At 39.1% G+C, this 14,538-nt stretch overlaps 2 protein-coding genes across 3 annotated transcripts; both read left to right on the top strand.

Moving 5' to 3' along the window:
• Positions 1 to 204: 204 nt before the first annotated feature.
• pbxip1a (pre-B-cell leukemia homeobox interacting protein 1a) lies at positions 205 to 10,977 on the top strand. Of its 2 annotated transcripts, XM_046844216.1 has the most exons (11): positions 205 to 307; positions 1,550 to 1,641; positions 2,989 to 3,073; positions 3,180 to 3,253; positions 3,344 to 4,172; positions 4,255 to 4,482; positions 4,606 to 4,629; positions 5,130 to 5,161; positions 5,333 to 5,395; positions 5,624 to 5,786; positions 8,572 to 10,977. In XM_046844216.1, the coding sequence occupies exons 2-11, from the start codon at positions 1,576 to 1,578 to the stop codon at positions 9,372 to 9,374; spliced, it is 2,367 nt and encodes a 788-aa protein (XP_046700172.1). In that variant the 5' UTR covers positions 205 to 307; positions 1,550 to 1,575; the 3' UTR covers positions 9,375 to 10,977. The 2 variants fall into 2 exon arrangements, with proteins under 2 accessions (XP_046700172.1, XP_046700173.1); XM_046844217.1 differs by lacking the exon at positions 4,606 to 4,629.
• Positions 10,978 to 11,059: 82 nt separating this feature from the next.
• Positions 11,060 to 12,283, top strand: s100a11 (S100 calcium binding protein A11). The gene is made up of 3 exons (XM_046844218.1): positions 11,060 to 11,173; positions 11,576 to 11,729; positions 11,927 to 12,283. The coding sequence occupies exons 2-3, from the start codon at positions 11,601 to 11,603 to the stop codon at positions 12,059 to 12,061; spliced, it is 264 nt and encodes an 87-aa protein (XP_046700174.1). The 5' UTR covers positions 11,060 to 11,173; positions 11,576 to 11,600; the 3' UTR covers positions 12,062 to 12,283.
• Positions 12,284 to 14,538: the final 2,255 nt, after the last annotated feature.

The raw sequence follows: 14,538 nt of genomic DNA on the forward strand, positions 1-14,538 counted from the left end.
GAACAGAGAATATAATCCCAGCCTTTCCCTTGTATATATTTAGGACATGTTATGATGTCACTTGGGTTTCTCTCTGGCGTCCAACTTGACAAGTCCACAGCTTGTCACATCCACCTGGAACTGTCCATCACCCTGAGCGCCAGCTTGGGCCAAGGATCTGATTGGCTAATTCCTTGTGACCTCACCATGCACTACGCCCCCTGGAGGCGGGATGCAAAGTCGGAATTCCCGAGCTTCCCAAGTTTGGACACGAAAGGATCTTAGGAAAGAATACGGACGAAGGAGAGAAGGAATAACCCAAATTCAGGTGATTCTACATACATATACATACGGTAGGAGCGTGGAGGACTGGAATAAACCGGCATTTTGGATGTCGTGTCTGGGACAGTGTGAGGCTCCATCTGTTAGCTGTAGACAGACTGTAGGAATTTTATTCATGAATCAATCAATGAATTAGTTTCACGAATTACGACCACATATTGCCAGTGAAATACTAACTATTTGGAGAAACAGTGTCATCTGTCGCATAATCCATCTTATAAAACACTCATATAAATATACTATAAAATGAATCAGGGATTTATGCAGTGCATCCGGGTTTTTTTTTTATTTCAGTATGGCATATTGCTGATATTATGTATGTAAACAGTTTCTAAAACTCTCTGCCCGTCAGCCGCCATGATGTTTATTTGTAAGCCCATTTGCTGTGATTAGAACCTGCGCCTCCATCTGCCAGTGTCACTACATCCCAGAATGCTATGGACTCGTGACGTTCGCGCATGCGCTCTCGCTCAGGGTTACGTCACTACCGCGACCGGGTCCTTAATAATAACAAACCATAATAACAATCATAATAATCGTAATAATATTAATAATAATAATAAGTAATGCTCACCTTGGAAGTGGGAACGTCACTTGCTGAACTTTTGCTGAAAAAGTGATTAAGTGGCCTTTTTCTGTTTTTGTGTTTTTTCCTAGTCTGAGCTCGTAAATTACGAATTTGAGTTGTTTCTGTGTCTGGAAAAAATATCTTAATTATTGTATGTTAAAAGTATTAGTCATGTAGGTGATGAAGTGAGAATGCTTTCAAAAAATAGAAGCGTTAATTGTTTATTGTTGAAAAACAAAAAAAGGGAAGTAAATAAAAAGAATTGAAATTGTAATCAAATGAATATTTTGTGTGATTTCCTCTGCCTTTCAATCACTTTCGCATACTTTAGACCTAAAGTTTAACAAACTACATCAAATCAACTACAACTATAAACCAAAGACAAGCTCTCAACTTCCATTTTAAATCCAGACACGACCAGAAGTTTTCCTAGTAAAGTAATAAAATCTGTTCTGTTTTTCAGGGTAAAATTTGGTAACATTAAATATGGATCTGATCTGGATTTCCCTTATGTTCATTCACTTTTCCATTTTGCTAATTAATAAAAAATTAACTAGTGGATTTTCTATTTTTGAAAGCATCTCACCTTACAGCATCTGTCAAGTGGCTAAAACTTGATTTTATATATATATATATATATATATATATATTGTTTAACAGATTTAACAGACAGCCACACGGCAGTGATGTCGGATAACAGCACCGGCAGCAGCGGGTCTTCCATTAACAGCTGGACTCTTCTTTCTCCTGAGGTAAACATGGAAACCCAATACACAGGATAGTTTATTTTTTGTCCAGTGTTGAGGGTCCAGGAAAGTTCCTCAGAGATATGGACACCCAAGAATTTAAAGCTACTTCAGTATATATAAGACAGTGAGTGAACAACAAAGTTGATGAGAAGTAGGAAATGAAATGAATGAGTCAGAGCATCTCCAAAAGTTCACCTCTTGTGGACTGTTCCTGGTGTGCAGTGGATAGTATTTATCAAAAGTGGTTCAATGAAGAAACAGTGGTGAACTGGTGATAGGGTTATGGGTGGACAAGGCTCATGGATGCACATGAGGAGCAAAGACTGGTCCGTGTGGTCCGATCCAACAGATGAGCCTGTAAAGGAGTTAATGTTGTCAATGGGTCAGGACTAAAGGGGACCAACACAATATAAGACAGCTGGTCATATATATATATATATATATATATATATATATATATATATATATATTAGTGCTGTCAATCGATTAAAATATTTAATCACAACTTAATCACACATTTTTATCTGTTCTAAATGTACTTCAAATAAATACTTTTTAAGTTTTTAATACTCTAATCAACATGGTCATGGACAGATAAGGATGCTTTATGCAAATGTATGTTTATAAGTGAAACCTCAACCTAGAGCATGAAGACAAAATATACTTGTAAATGTTTTAAAGTAAGTACGGTGTTTCAAATTATGTAAATCATCAGGACACCAAACGGAATTTTTTTTTAATTTTGCCTTTATATTTATTTGCCCTTTATATTTATTTATGTCTATTTTTCATAAAAATGGTCCAAACCTAAAAAACTCTAACCTTTTGTTGTAGAATGTGACGGGTGTGTGTGGTAAATGGTCAGTCTATTATCTGTTATAATATAATTTGCAGGTTCTGAAATATTCAAACTGATACCTCCAATCATGCCATGGTCAAAAGTCACAGAGATCATCCCATTTTGATGTTTTAAAATGGACATAAACTGAAGATCTTGACTTGTGTCTGCATGATTGGCTTTCTGGCAATTAGCTAATTAGATAACTGTTATTTCACACCTTCTGCACTCACTTTAATACATCTTTCTTTTTATTTAATATTTTATGTCTTGCTTTGTATTTATGTATTTATGTAAAATTATTCAAACAATTCAGGTTTTGTATATAATACCTAAATTAGCACTTTCCAAGTTTGTAGAATTCGAGTTATATTTATATTAAGTTTATAATCTTGCGTACCAGTGTAGTTTTATTCATTACTAGAGACTCAAAGCACTTTTGTACGTCGCTCTGGATAAGGGCGTTTGCTAAATGCCACAAATGTAAATGTAAATGTAAATGTATATTTTAGGAGGCTGCCATTGACACTGCTGGACCAGTAGATGATGGAACTGAGAGTATTGGTGATGTACCAAGCATTACTGAGGAAGTTGCAGGTTACATCTTAAATTTTATTTCTACTTTCCTTCTAGTTAGGCACAGTTAGATTACCGGAACAGTGTTTGACCTAGCATCATTGCTTTACATCGCTGTTTATCACAGAAGGCACTTTCGAGGTGAAGCCGAGTGAAAGCGAAGCTCCACAGGAGACCGTCTTGTCAGAAGAGGGCCACCAGGTTATTCTTTAATAAAAAATATCCTTCTAGAATATCAAAAATACGATTTTGTAAAACACATGACACACATATGAAATGTCTTATTTGCAGGTGTGCCAAGGAACCTCCCCAGAACTGTTTGGTGAGGGAGCGGCGTCCGGTCCGAGTGCTGAGGACGATCCTGAGATTTGCGCACCAGTCATCCACGCTACTATCACAACCTCTCCACCAGACAATGATCTGCTTGGGGCAGTTCCCTTCAGCATAGCTACAGAGTCATCCCTCTTTCTTTCACAGGAGCCTTTCCTTGAAGCATACTATGAAGAGGCTTGTCTCATTCCTGAAGCTGTGGCTGAAGAAACACCTGAGTGTGTAACAAATATTGGCCCTGCATCAAAACCTACAGCTGAAATTGGTCCTGCCTTTCAGCCTTTATCTGATATCGGACCTGCCTCAGCACCAGTAGCTGAAATTGGCCCTGCATCAGCATCTGGAACTGAAATTTTCCCGATTTCAGAACCTATTCAGGAAATTGGTCCTGCCTCAGAACCTGTAACTGAAATTGACCCTGTTGTAAAACCTACAATTATAACTGATCCTTCCTCAGCACCAATAGCTGAAATGTTTCCTGTTCCAGAACCTATAGATGAAACTGATCCTGCTTTAGAACCCAAATTTAAAATAAGCCCCTCCCCTGAGCCCCCACGGTCTTCTTTTCCTGATGTTACTGCAGATGTTTTGGACATTAGTCACACCTCTGCAATCCCTGGGTTGGATATTCGCCCTGATATCTCATCTTCCAGTCTGTCTTCAGAGATTACTCATAGCCCAGCAGCTGAGAACCCTTACCCAGAAACCCCTGCTTCCTCAGTCTTAGAAGAGAAAGACCTTGTAACTGATCGAGATGAACATAAATCCACATACGTTGCAAGGCAGGCAGGTACAGTCTGAAATTACAGCTTAGTATATCTTCTTGCTTTCTAGCGCATTTTTATTCTCTCAAATGCTCATTTTTTGTTTAGAACCTGTTGGTACCGATGAGCCGATTGAACACGGAGGAGAGGACAGTGGAATGCGGCAGCGACGTGTGCACCACCCTGAGGAGCCGAGACAGAGCTCGGATGAGGAAGATGTGGAGGAAATGGAGTTTAGGCTTCCCGAAAGGAAAGAAGAGAAACCTGGTTTATCGATGAATCACCTGATCATAGGAGCTCTGGCTTTGTTGTGTCTAGGCGCCTTTTTGATCTCTGGTAAGTTGTGAAATTCAGTTCCGCTGATTTCCCAGACCAATGAAATCCGTGCGCCTCGATTTCCAGATTTTTAGAAATAACTTGAAACTTCAGGTATTGTATGATATTGTGTTGCGTCTCCAGGTACCTTTTTCGACCAAGCCGGCGGTAGGTACAGCTAGATGGCAGTATAAGCTTGTGTTTAATCTTGCATACAGGTAGAGGCCTCCCTTTAGAGCTGATCTATGACTAGCTATAACTTTTTCCTTAAGCTCAGACCTAGATCAGAGACAGAGGGCCACCTCTACCATTTCCTGTAAGCTAACTCTACTAAACACTACCAGGTGCTTGTGTTGTGTCTGTTAATTTCCATTGCAATCAAGTAGTATTTGTGAACTAAATGTAACTGTTTAGTCGATAAACAGTTGCCTTGTCTGAGTGGAATTGCTGAGAGCATGTGGAGAAAACATTTGGATGCATATAATTATTTTGCGATAAGGAAATGCTTTATATGGAAATGAATTCATTTGAGGTTATTTGAGGTAAAAAACAAAACAAAACACAAATTGATCTATTTTATTGCAACTTGCTACTATTTCATTTCCTTTTCTCTATCCTAATTCTCTCTCTCTCTCTCTCTCTCTCTCTCTCTCTCTCTCTCTCTCCAGATGACTTTGATGGCACAGAGTTAAGTGACCAGGTTGACTCCTTTCTACATATTTCATCTGTTCTACCCTGCTTTGTTTGTCACAGTAGCAAGCAGACACCACGTTCAGCTTTTATACGATTTGACTTCTTGTTGGCTGTTTCTGTGGAAAATGCATCTTTTGCAGGTTTGTCTAATCAGTACGACTAATCTGTTCCACTCTAGGAACTCCTTGAAAAACTCGTTGAAGAAAACAAGCAGATTTCCATACTGGAAGCCCAAATACAGGTTGGAATAACAGTCCCTCGTTACATTATGGTTCATTCTCATCTGTCTGTGTATTTTTTATTATTTTTTTTATTAATTACTAGTTTGTTCTTTTGTCCTTTTAAATATAAACGTATTGTCATGTAAGCGGATGAAAAAACAAAGTAGGCATTAAATAAAAAATAATAATAAATTAAATGATGTATAAATGATATAGAATAATAAATGATATGCTTCCTTTTGTACCAGGCACAAAAGGAAGAACTGGACCGGGCGTTGAGGGCAGCTGCAGAGAAGGGTATCACCGACAAAGAGCATGCCAGGATGAAAGAAGAATTGTCTGCATTACCAGGCCTAAAAGAAGAATTACAGGCACTTAAAGCTAGGGTCTCTGAGCTCACCCAGCTCACAGGTACAGTACATGTTCATGAATTTTTGTCTCTTATTAATCCTTTCCATTATTTTGAATTTGTCAAGTTCATCATTCAGGTGAAGTCAAAAACACCTCGACTGTGGCACAGTTGCACCGCACATGCAATCTCCTGAGCTCGAGTTACTGATATAGACTCTGTAGGTTTCATTCAAATTATTGCAGTTTTTTTCTACCTCTCCATGCAGATTGATTGTCTGACCACCGTAAATTGGCTATAAATTTGAGCAATGGTATGAATATATGAGTGTTTGCTCGGTGTCCTGCGAATGGTGCACTGTCGCCTAACACCTCGTGTTCCAGGGGTTAGCATCAGATCCACCACAACCCTGACAAGGATAACATACTTATATGTTATATTATATAAATAAGGGGTATAGCGGTACACAGGGCTTTTGGAATGCAATCCTTTTTACACGTGGAACATCTTTTAAATCTGAGTTCCCTCAAGTTCAATAAGTTTGTTTAGTCTCCACCTCGTAGTTCGAAAACATACACAACAATGCCAGGGTTATAAAAAATAAACTAAAGTTAGCGCAGTGTCACTGTGGCTACTCGATCCGTACCGGAAATACGATTTGTTTTGCACATTTTTATTAAATATTATTTTATATATTATTTAACTAAACAGGCATTTTATTTCAAATTGTTTTAAAAATGTTAACTGTTCAAATGTTGATCACAAATGTGAATATTAATAATTACTGCATTAATAACAAAATGACAAGCAATTTAGTGTTTTGCATTTGTTCCCCTTTACGGTTCCGGAATTTACCCGAACCGTGACTTAGAACCCGAGGCATGTACCGAACCATGGATTTTGGGTACCGTTACACAAAATTACACCCCTAATATATATATATTTTATTATGAAATTATAATATTATGACCCGTGAGCAATATAAACCGGATAAGTAAATAACTGGAGTATAATCGGCAGTAAGTTAACATTTTGTCCTCAAAGTTGATGTGTTAGAAGCAGGAAAAAATTGATTTGAGCGAGTTTGACAAGGGCCAAATTGTGATGTCTAGACGACAGGGTCAGAGCATATCCAAATCTGCAGCTCTTGCGTGGTGTTTCCTGGTCTGCAGTGGTCAGTATCTATCAAAAGTGGTCCAAGGAAGGAACAGTGGTGAACCGGCGACAGGGTTGTGGGCGGCCGAGGCTCATTGATGCACGTGGGGAGTGAGGGCTGGTCTTTGTGGTCCGATCCAACAGATGAGCTTCTGTAGTTCAAACTGCTGAAGACATTAATGCTGTTAATGCTCGACTGGTCAGGACTGTTATGGCAGCAAATAGGAAAATGTAAAAATTTGCACTGAGAGTATTGCAGATAATTGCCCAAGGTATCAATAACATATTAGTGTGGCATGAAAATCTATAAATATTACATATCAATATAACCATATCTATATTATCTATAACGTATAGAATCTATATATCGTGGAGCAGCTGTTTAACCCTCGGAGGATGGAGTTGTATAGTTTGATGGTCACAGGCAGAAATGATCTCCTGTGGTGCATCGTGGTTGTTTGAGTCTGTCACTGAACATACTCCTCAGAATGGCCAGTGTTTTATGCAGTGGGTGGGAGGTGTACTTTGGACAGCATCATCCCTTCAGACACTATCGTCAAAAAGTCCAGCTCCTCCCCAACAACATCGCCGACCTTGCAGATCAGTTTGTTGAGTCTGTTGATGTCTGCTACTCTCAGCCTGCTTCCCCAGTATGTCACAGCATACAGGAGAGCACTGGCCACAACGGTCTCATTGAACATCCTAACCCTAACCCTGTTCTCAAAAAATAGAGGTGGCTCTGGCCCTTGATGTAGAGTACCTCACTGTTCTTGGTCCATTCTAGTTTATAGTCTATGTAAACCCCAAGGTATTTGTAAACCTTCACTATCTCCACACCGTCACCTCGAATGAAGACAGGAGTTCTTCTTTCTCAGGTCCACAACCAGCACCTTTGTCTTGGCCAAATTTAGCTACAAAAAGTTGTCCTCACATCATTCGACAAAATTCTACTCTCCTGTACTTCGTTCTCATCACTGTCACTAGTACATCCCACTACCGAAGAGTCATCTGAGAACTTCTGAAGATGGCACGATTCTGTCTGGTCGGTAAAGTCTGTGGTGTAGACGGTAAAGATGAAGGCAAAGAGCACTGTGCCATCTGGTGCCCGGTGTTGCTGATCACTTTTTCTGACACACAGTGTTGTATATGCACATACTGCTGTCTTCCAGTCAGGTAGTCTACTATCCAAGACACAAGGTGGGAATCAACCTGCATTGCTGTCAGCTTTTCACCCAGGCTTGATTGTGTCAAAAGCACTGGAGATATCAAAGAACATGACCCTCACAGTACTTGCCGGTTTATCCAGGTGTGAGTACATCCGGTTTAGCAGGTAGAGGATGGTGTCTTCAACTCCCAGTCTTTGTTGGTATGCAAACTGCAGTGGATATGTATGTGGGCTGATCATGGTCCGTAGCTGTTGAAGGACATGTCTCTCCAAGGCCTTCATAATGTAATATATGGTGAAGTTGGTCCAATGAGTCGCAGTTAAGATGGTTCCTTTTACCTGGAATATCTGCTCCAAGACAAGCCCAAACCATTCAGCTTCCACCTCCATGTTTGAATCAATTTTATATTGTTAAAATGAAGCAAATGTTCTGTGAAGTGATTATAATGTTTATTGGTTATTGCTATTTGTATGACATAAGCATAGCATTCTTACATATTTTCTATCCCCACCTTCTTTTGTTTTAGCTGGAGAAGGTCAAAGTCCAGCAGGGCCTGCCAGACTGTGGGGAAATAACGATGAGCTCAAAAGACAAAAGCTTCTCTTGGAACATAGTAAAACACGATTGGAAACGATGAAAAAACAGGACTGGCCTAAGAAATGGTTAGGAGAAAGGCTGGTTGAGATGCAGCAGAGGTTATCAGACCAGGTGGACCACATAAGCAAGAAAGATGAATGGAGGAGGAAGCACAAAGGAGCGGAAACTAGGGAAAAAGGCTGGAGTGACGGTGTCCAAAAGCACAAAGAGTTCTTGAAGAAATACCGTGACGAGTGGGAGCAAACGAAGCCTGAGAGAAAGGTGGAAAGAGAGAGGAGAAAGCAGGAGAGATCTTTGCAAGCCAGGTCAGACCACAAGCAGAAACATGATCATAGAGCAGACCAGCATTTTGAATCAAAGGACTTCTGGAAACTTCAAGAGAAGAAGCTGAGGAAAAAACGAAATCCCCCTAGACACTGCCAGGGCATGTCCAGCTGTGCTGATGCAGAGGGCCTTGTTCATGTTAAGCTATCCGCTTTTCAGGGCCTCCTGGATACCTACCTGAACAAGTTGCAAGGGCTCGGTGCAGAGAATAAGGAGGCTTTCCATCGTCTCGTCGGCCAGTTTTTCCACAACGGCATTTTTCGGCACAACAAAATGCTTTTCAGCGAGTTCGCAAAAAACATGGCCGACATCTTGGAGGACCTTGCGGATCTTCTAATGGACGATGATGTGCTGGAAGAGGAGATGGAAGAGTTTGAAAGGGAGGTCCTGTGGCACTTTGCAATATAGTGTGAAGGAGTCACGTGACCTAAATGAAAGATACCACATAATGCTGAGCAATGCTCTCACTATACAAGGTGGTAGCAAAACGTTTCGAGACTCTGTTTACAAAAAAATACTTTATTTATCTATGTTTTCACACTATCATCTTCAAAATATCCCCTTGCACAGGAATACAGCGCTCCCAGCGTTCCTGCCACTTCTGCAATATGTCCTGGAAGTCTTCATTTCGAAGCGTGTCCGCAATGGTGTCAACACTGCGACCTTTGAGCAGGTGTGAAAGTTAGATCATGTTGTTTCCAGCGAGAAACTCGCGTGTGAGGAGAGCTGAGTGTCAGAATGCATTGTCGTTTGTTCTAACTTGCCGTCCATGATGAAATCGCGGACATGGTAACGCACCTGTTCAGAATAGCACCAGTTGCACAGCTCCCGATGTACACAGGAAGATGTCTTTTAGCACACTGACTTATGAAGGTCGGTGCTCCCTGTGACTGTGCGTGCAGCCTTGTGCTGCCATCTGTTGGCCTGTTACAAAACTAGTCTCGAAACTGTTTGATACCACCTCGTACATACGGTTCTTTTCCCTAATCTGCCAGGAGGAGTGTGCTTCTGAGAAAAAAAAAAACATGACCGATACAAAATAAATAAACCGTTTTTTCCCTCAAGCTACGTGTACTAACTGCAGTAAGCTTGTAGTGTTTGTAAAAAGTGTGTTTCTGGAGTCATTTCAGGAAAAGTCTGCCGTGTGTTTAGTGTATTGCACTACCTCTCGATTCTTGCTTATTCTGTAAAGCAGTAGTTAACGGTAAAGTGTTGCAAATAAAATCGAATCATCTTCAGGACATAACGGTTTTGTTACGTTGCCCGGGGCTGCATTATTAAACATAGGAAGGTGAAGGGAATTTGCTTCGGGCAACCTTTATACCTGTTTACCCCTCATACCATGTAGTATCCCAGACTGCTCAAGTGTCAAAACTGTTTGCTGTCTCATGTCCATATGACCTTGTGAAAAGGTTTCAAGCTCTGTTGTGAACTGTTCACAAATATGTTGCATGCTTGCACTTTTGATTGATGAGCCGATTACGTGTAACCTGGTAACCTTCACTAAACCTCCGTGCTGCGTCTTACAGATATGTACAATGTGCCTTTATTGTGGCTTATTGCTTAAATGTGATTCTGAGAGTCGAATTAAGTCTCCCAGGGATCTTAAACAAGGGGGTTATATATTATATATTCGATAATCATTTTGTCCATTTTTGGTCCACTTTTTTTTTGCACTATATAATTATTATATTATAAGCTGGACTTTTTTTTTTTTTTTTACAAAGCCAAATTGTTTGAATTGGACCAGTTTAGGACAAAATCCCATTAAACCTCCTTCATGTCAAAAAATTAATTTATGACCCTTCAATGGCTGACCTCAACTCGGTCAATGCATTAGAGATCATTGAAATGAATGTATAAAATGATTCATATTTTTCACCAGTGAAAAAAATAAAAAAGATTATACATTTGTACCATTGCATTGAAAAAAACTTAATTATTAAATGCTTATAGTTTGCTTATGTTCTGTACATGTTTAGAATCTGCCCATTAAAAAAAAGTGTCACTATGGAAGCGGATTGTGTGTTTTATTTGCAATGGAAAGATCTCCAAAACAGATAATAGGACCTTTGTGGAATCTGCATTTTGTTTGGGGAAAACGAGCGTTTTCCGCTGACCTGTGCTTTAAGGTGCAGGGAATAAAAGTGGAGGTGAAAATGAACCGCCATATCAGTCTGCCTGCTTCTACTACCACCACTTTTCAGGTAAACCAATTCTCTTATTTCTTACTTTTTATTTCCTTTTTTTTTACTATTTAAAGTTATGATTTAAAAAATAGATTGCGAAATGAAAATGATTTGTTATCCCTCGTGTACGGGGAAGGTTGGAGAATCAGAAGAATGGATGTAGCTATTTGTTGTAAATAACGTCTTTTTTTGACAAACCTATTCAAACGCTTATTCTGTCAAATGCTTTGAAACAGAAAGTAATTTGGAAACCTGTTCAGTCATGTAATTTAACACTGTTTAAACAAGATGGTAGAAAACACCTGGACCTGTTTTTTTTTTTTTTTGAAGGGCACATTGGCTTTGTGTTATTAATTGTAACATTAATTCTTTCAGTAACTACAGAAACGCTCGTGTTTGCATTATGTTTGCTTTGTCTAGTGTAAAACTCCCATTCCAGCAAGACATGGAGTCTGCCATTAATGTCCTCGTTGCCCAGTTCAAGACTTTTGCTGGAAAAGATGGCAGCTCACACACCTTGAGCAAAGATGAATTTCAGACCCTTGTGGCGTCCCAACTTCCGAACCTAGTTAAGGTAAGATGTAATCGCTGTGTTTTTAGTATTCCTATAAGTAATATATTTGACAAACTGTCGGCTTAAATGAGAAATTTTGACATTAATTACTCAGTAATTAACATGCAGTGCCTTTATACTGCTACGAAATGCCATTACTATACTGTATTTGATCATATAATTAAAAAAAGCACCTGTATTTTTATTATCATCATCAGAACGCCAGCGATCCTTCTGCGATCGACCATCTCATGAGCTCCTTGGATGAGAACAATGACGGTGAACTGACGTTTCAGGAATTCTGGCAGCTTATTGGTAAACTGGCGAGCGCGCATGGCGGCTTCAGCCAATAACTTCGCAGGCGAACCGTTCGAATTGTCTCGGGGGAAACGATTCGGCCGAGATAGAAGCGCGAGACCTTCCCCTTCTAGCTGCAGCACAAAAGATTGTAAGTTAAACATTGATGAAGACAATCGACGATAAACAGGAAAAACAATGTTGTACTAAGTCATAAAATTTATCTTGGTTTTATTGACCTTGTGGACCTTGTAATAAAAGATTGCATACATGTTGGATATACGGCTCATTCTCGTTCTTAAATCAGTAGGGGGTCACGCAGTGTATAATCAAAGTAACCAAGAGAAAATACACAAAAGAAAAAACAGGAATTAGCGGATTGTTTACATACTCCGTCACTGTGAATTGTGACAGCTAAGAAACTTATTCTCAAGAAATCGAGTGTATTCGATGGTAAAATCCAACCCACCACCACAGCCTTGCTAACAGGCGAACTAGCGTTCATTAACATGCCTTATAAAACAGCAGATTTTGCTCAAGCACAACAAGGCTACTCCCTTGTATTAAACTTTTTCGTTTACCTTCAGAGACTGACCTGCAGGCAAACTGCTGATGTGACCTAGTAAACTTTTTTTATTTATTGTGCTATAAGCAGCTTATGTGCCCTGAGGCTTGTGCAGGAGGTTCTTTTGTTCACAGAAGAGGTAGGCTCATAACAAAGTAATGATTGTTGTTTGTGCACACCGACACAGACAGGTACAGTCACACACATAAGCAGGGTGGTGCCACCCTCAGGCCTGATTACACACAAACGAAACACCGAGCTCTGTAGAAATAATATAGTAAATGTGGGAAATGTGTTTGGACATACACTTACATTTCTTTTTCACAAGTTTTATACGTCAACAGTTATTTACACTTACAGAATAGGATTGAGGATTTGAAGTTGAAGAACCCAATCTGGGCTACTCTGTAATGCTGAGATTTGAACTTTCTGTGTAGTTACTCATTGCCTTAACTAACAAACCACAACTTCCTCTCAGCCACTCTAGACTTCTCATAGAAGGGAAATCTGTAGAAGAGTACTGATAATGTGGGAACGAATGAATTAATTATGAATGAAAGAATAAATTATGGAGCAAACTTCAGCACCAAAAGAAGCTCTCTCTTCTACACAGTTCTTTCTTCTACAGTACCAAAATAAATCTGTCCCTTCTCTTAGACAGAATATCATTGAGGGTTTGAAGTTTAAGGATCCAATCTGGGCTACTTTGGGATGCGGAGATCTGAATTCAAAACCTTTTATGCAGTGACTCAGTGGCACTTCAGACTTTTTAAAGAGGGAAAATCAGTGGAAAGGACTTTCTTGATCATGTGGGAAATGGAACAGTGAATTATGGGACAAACTTCAGCATAAAAAACGCTCTCCTCTCTTTCATACACACTTTTTCTCTGTTCTGCTTCTTCTCTTTGCCACATTGGGATGCTGAGATTTTACCTCAGAACCTTCTGAGCAGTGCTTAACTAACAAATCACAACTGAGGGATGAGCATTATTAATAATACATGTGTTTCAAATCTAAAATAGTATTTTGTAATCTGTATTTGAAAGGGTTCATGAAAATGGTTTAAAATTTTGTATCGAAATACTTTGTATGTTTGTAGTTTTAAAAGAATGTTAAAGAATTCGTAAGAAGTTCTACAAGATGACATCATAAAAATGTGATCTCTGATTGGTGCCTACTCAGTAATGTGCCCAGGCTTGTTAAAATCAAAACAAAAAATTGATCCATAGGGTAGAAGGTGGTGATGGTCAGAAAGGTGCAGCTGCCAGCTTTCTAATTGATTATTTAACAGATTTTATTGTTGTATATTGTACCCTAATTGAAGTAGTTGTTTGGTAGGATCATGATTTTGCATACTATTGCGTAAATGACTGCTCGACACATTATATAATATATTTATGATCAACCATTAAACGATCAATCACTTAGAAACTGGTTTCTCTGAATGCAGGTGCCATCAGTCGTCTTCTTATGAATGACGTGTTTGTCATTGAGTCGATGTTGCTGAGGAAAATTAGCCCTTCGTTACCAAACGCCAATGAACTAAATTAGGAAAAAATTATGATTACTTCGCAAACTGTTAAACATTTTACTGTTGGTTACTTTAAAAATAATCATCTGGGAGATCAGAGGAAAATATATGTGAATATTTGATCTGTTAACTGGTTGCATGTCAGATTTGTTGGTTGAATCCACCAGAGAAAAGCTGTTGCTATCAAACATTGTTTACTAAATCAACAAAGTTAGTGTATAGTGATGAAGGAACGGATCAAATGGGTCAATTGATGGAAGGTTCGCAAAATATTTCATAAAGTATTTTTTAGTATTTTCAAAAGTGGGTGCTGTATTTTGTAGTTTATTTTGATACACTTAAAGTAAATGTATTTGGTATTTTATTTTAAAATACATTTTGATGTAGTTTTGTCCAACGACGCCAGACTCCAGAAAAAGAAAGAAATCAGTAAAAAG

Source organism: Silurus meridionalis, chromosome 29, assembly GCF_014805685.1.
Source record: "Silurus meridionalis isolate SWU-2019-XX chromosome 29, ASM1480568v1, whole genome shotgun sequence".
NCBI lineage: Eukaryota > Metazoa > Chordata > Actinopteri > Siluriformes > Siluridae > Silurus > Silurus meridionalis.

Bases quoted from the DNA above. Each gene is read 5' to 3' on its own strand.
- pbxip1a (XM_046844216.1), top strand. From the start codon at position 1,576: ATGTCGGATAACAGCACCGGCAGCAGCGGGTCTTCCATTAACAGCTGG. The intron at 3,254-3,343 runs GTTATTCTTTAA...TCTTATTTGCAG, and splicing joins TGTCAGAAGAGGGCCACCAG to GTGTGCCAAGGAACCTCCCC. The intron at 5,162-5,332 runs GTTGACTCCTTT...GTTCCACTCTAG, and splicing joins GCACAGAGTTAAGTGACCAG to GAACTCCTTGAAAAACTCGT.
- s100a11 (XM_046844218.1), top strand. From the start codon at position 11,601: ATGGAGTCTGCCATTAATGTCCTCGTTGCCCAGTTCAAGACTTTTGCT. The intron at 11,730-11,926 runs GTAAGATGTAAT...TATCATCATCAG, and splicing joins AACTTCCGAACCTAGTTAAG to AACGCCAGCGATCCTTCTGC.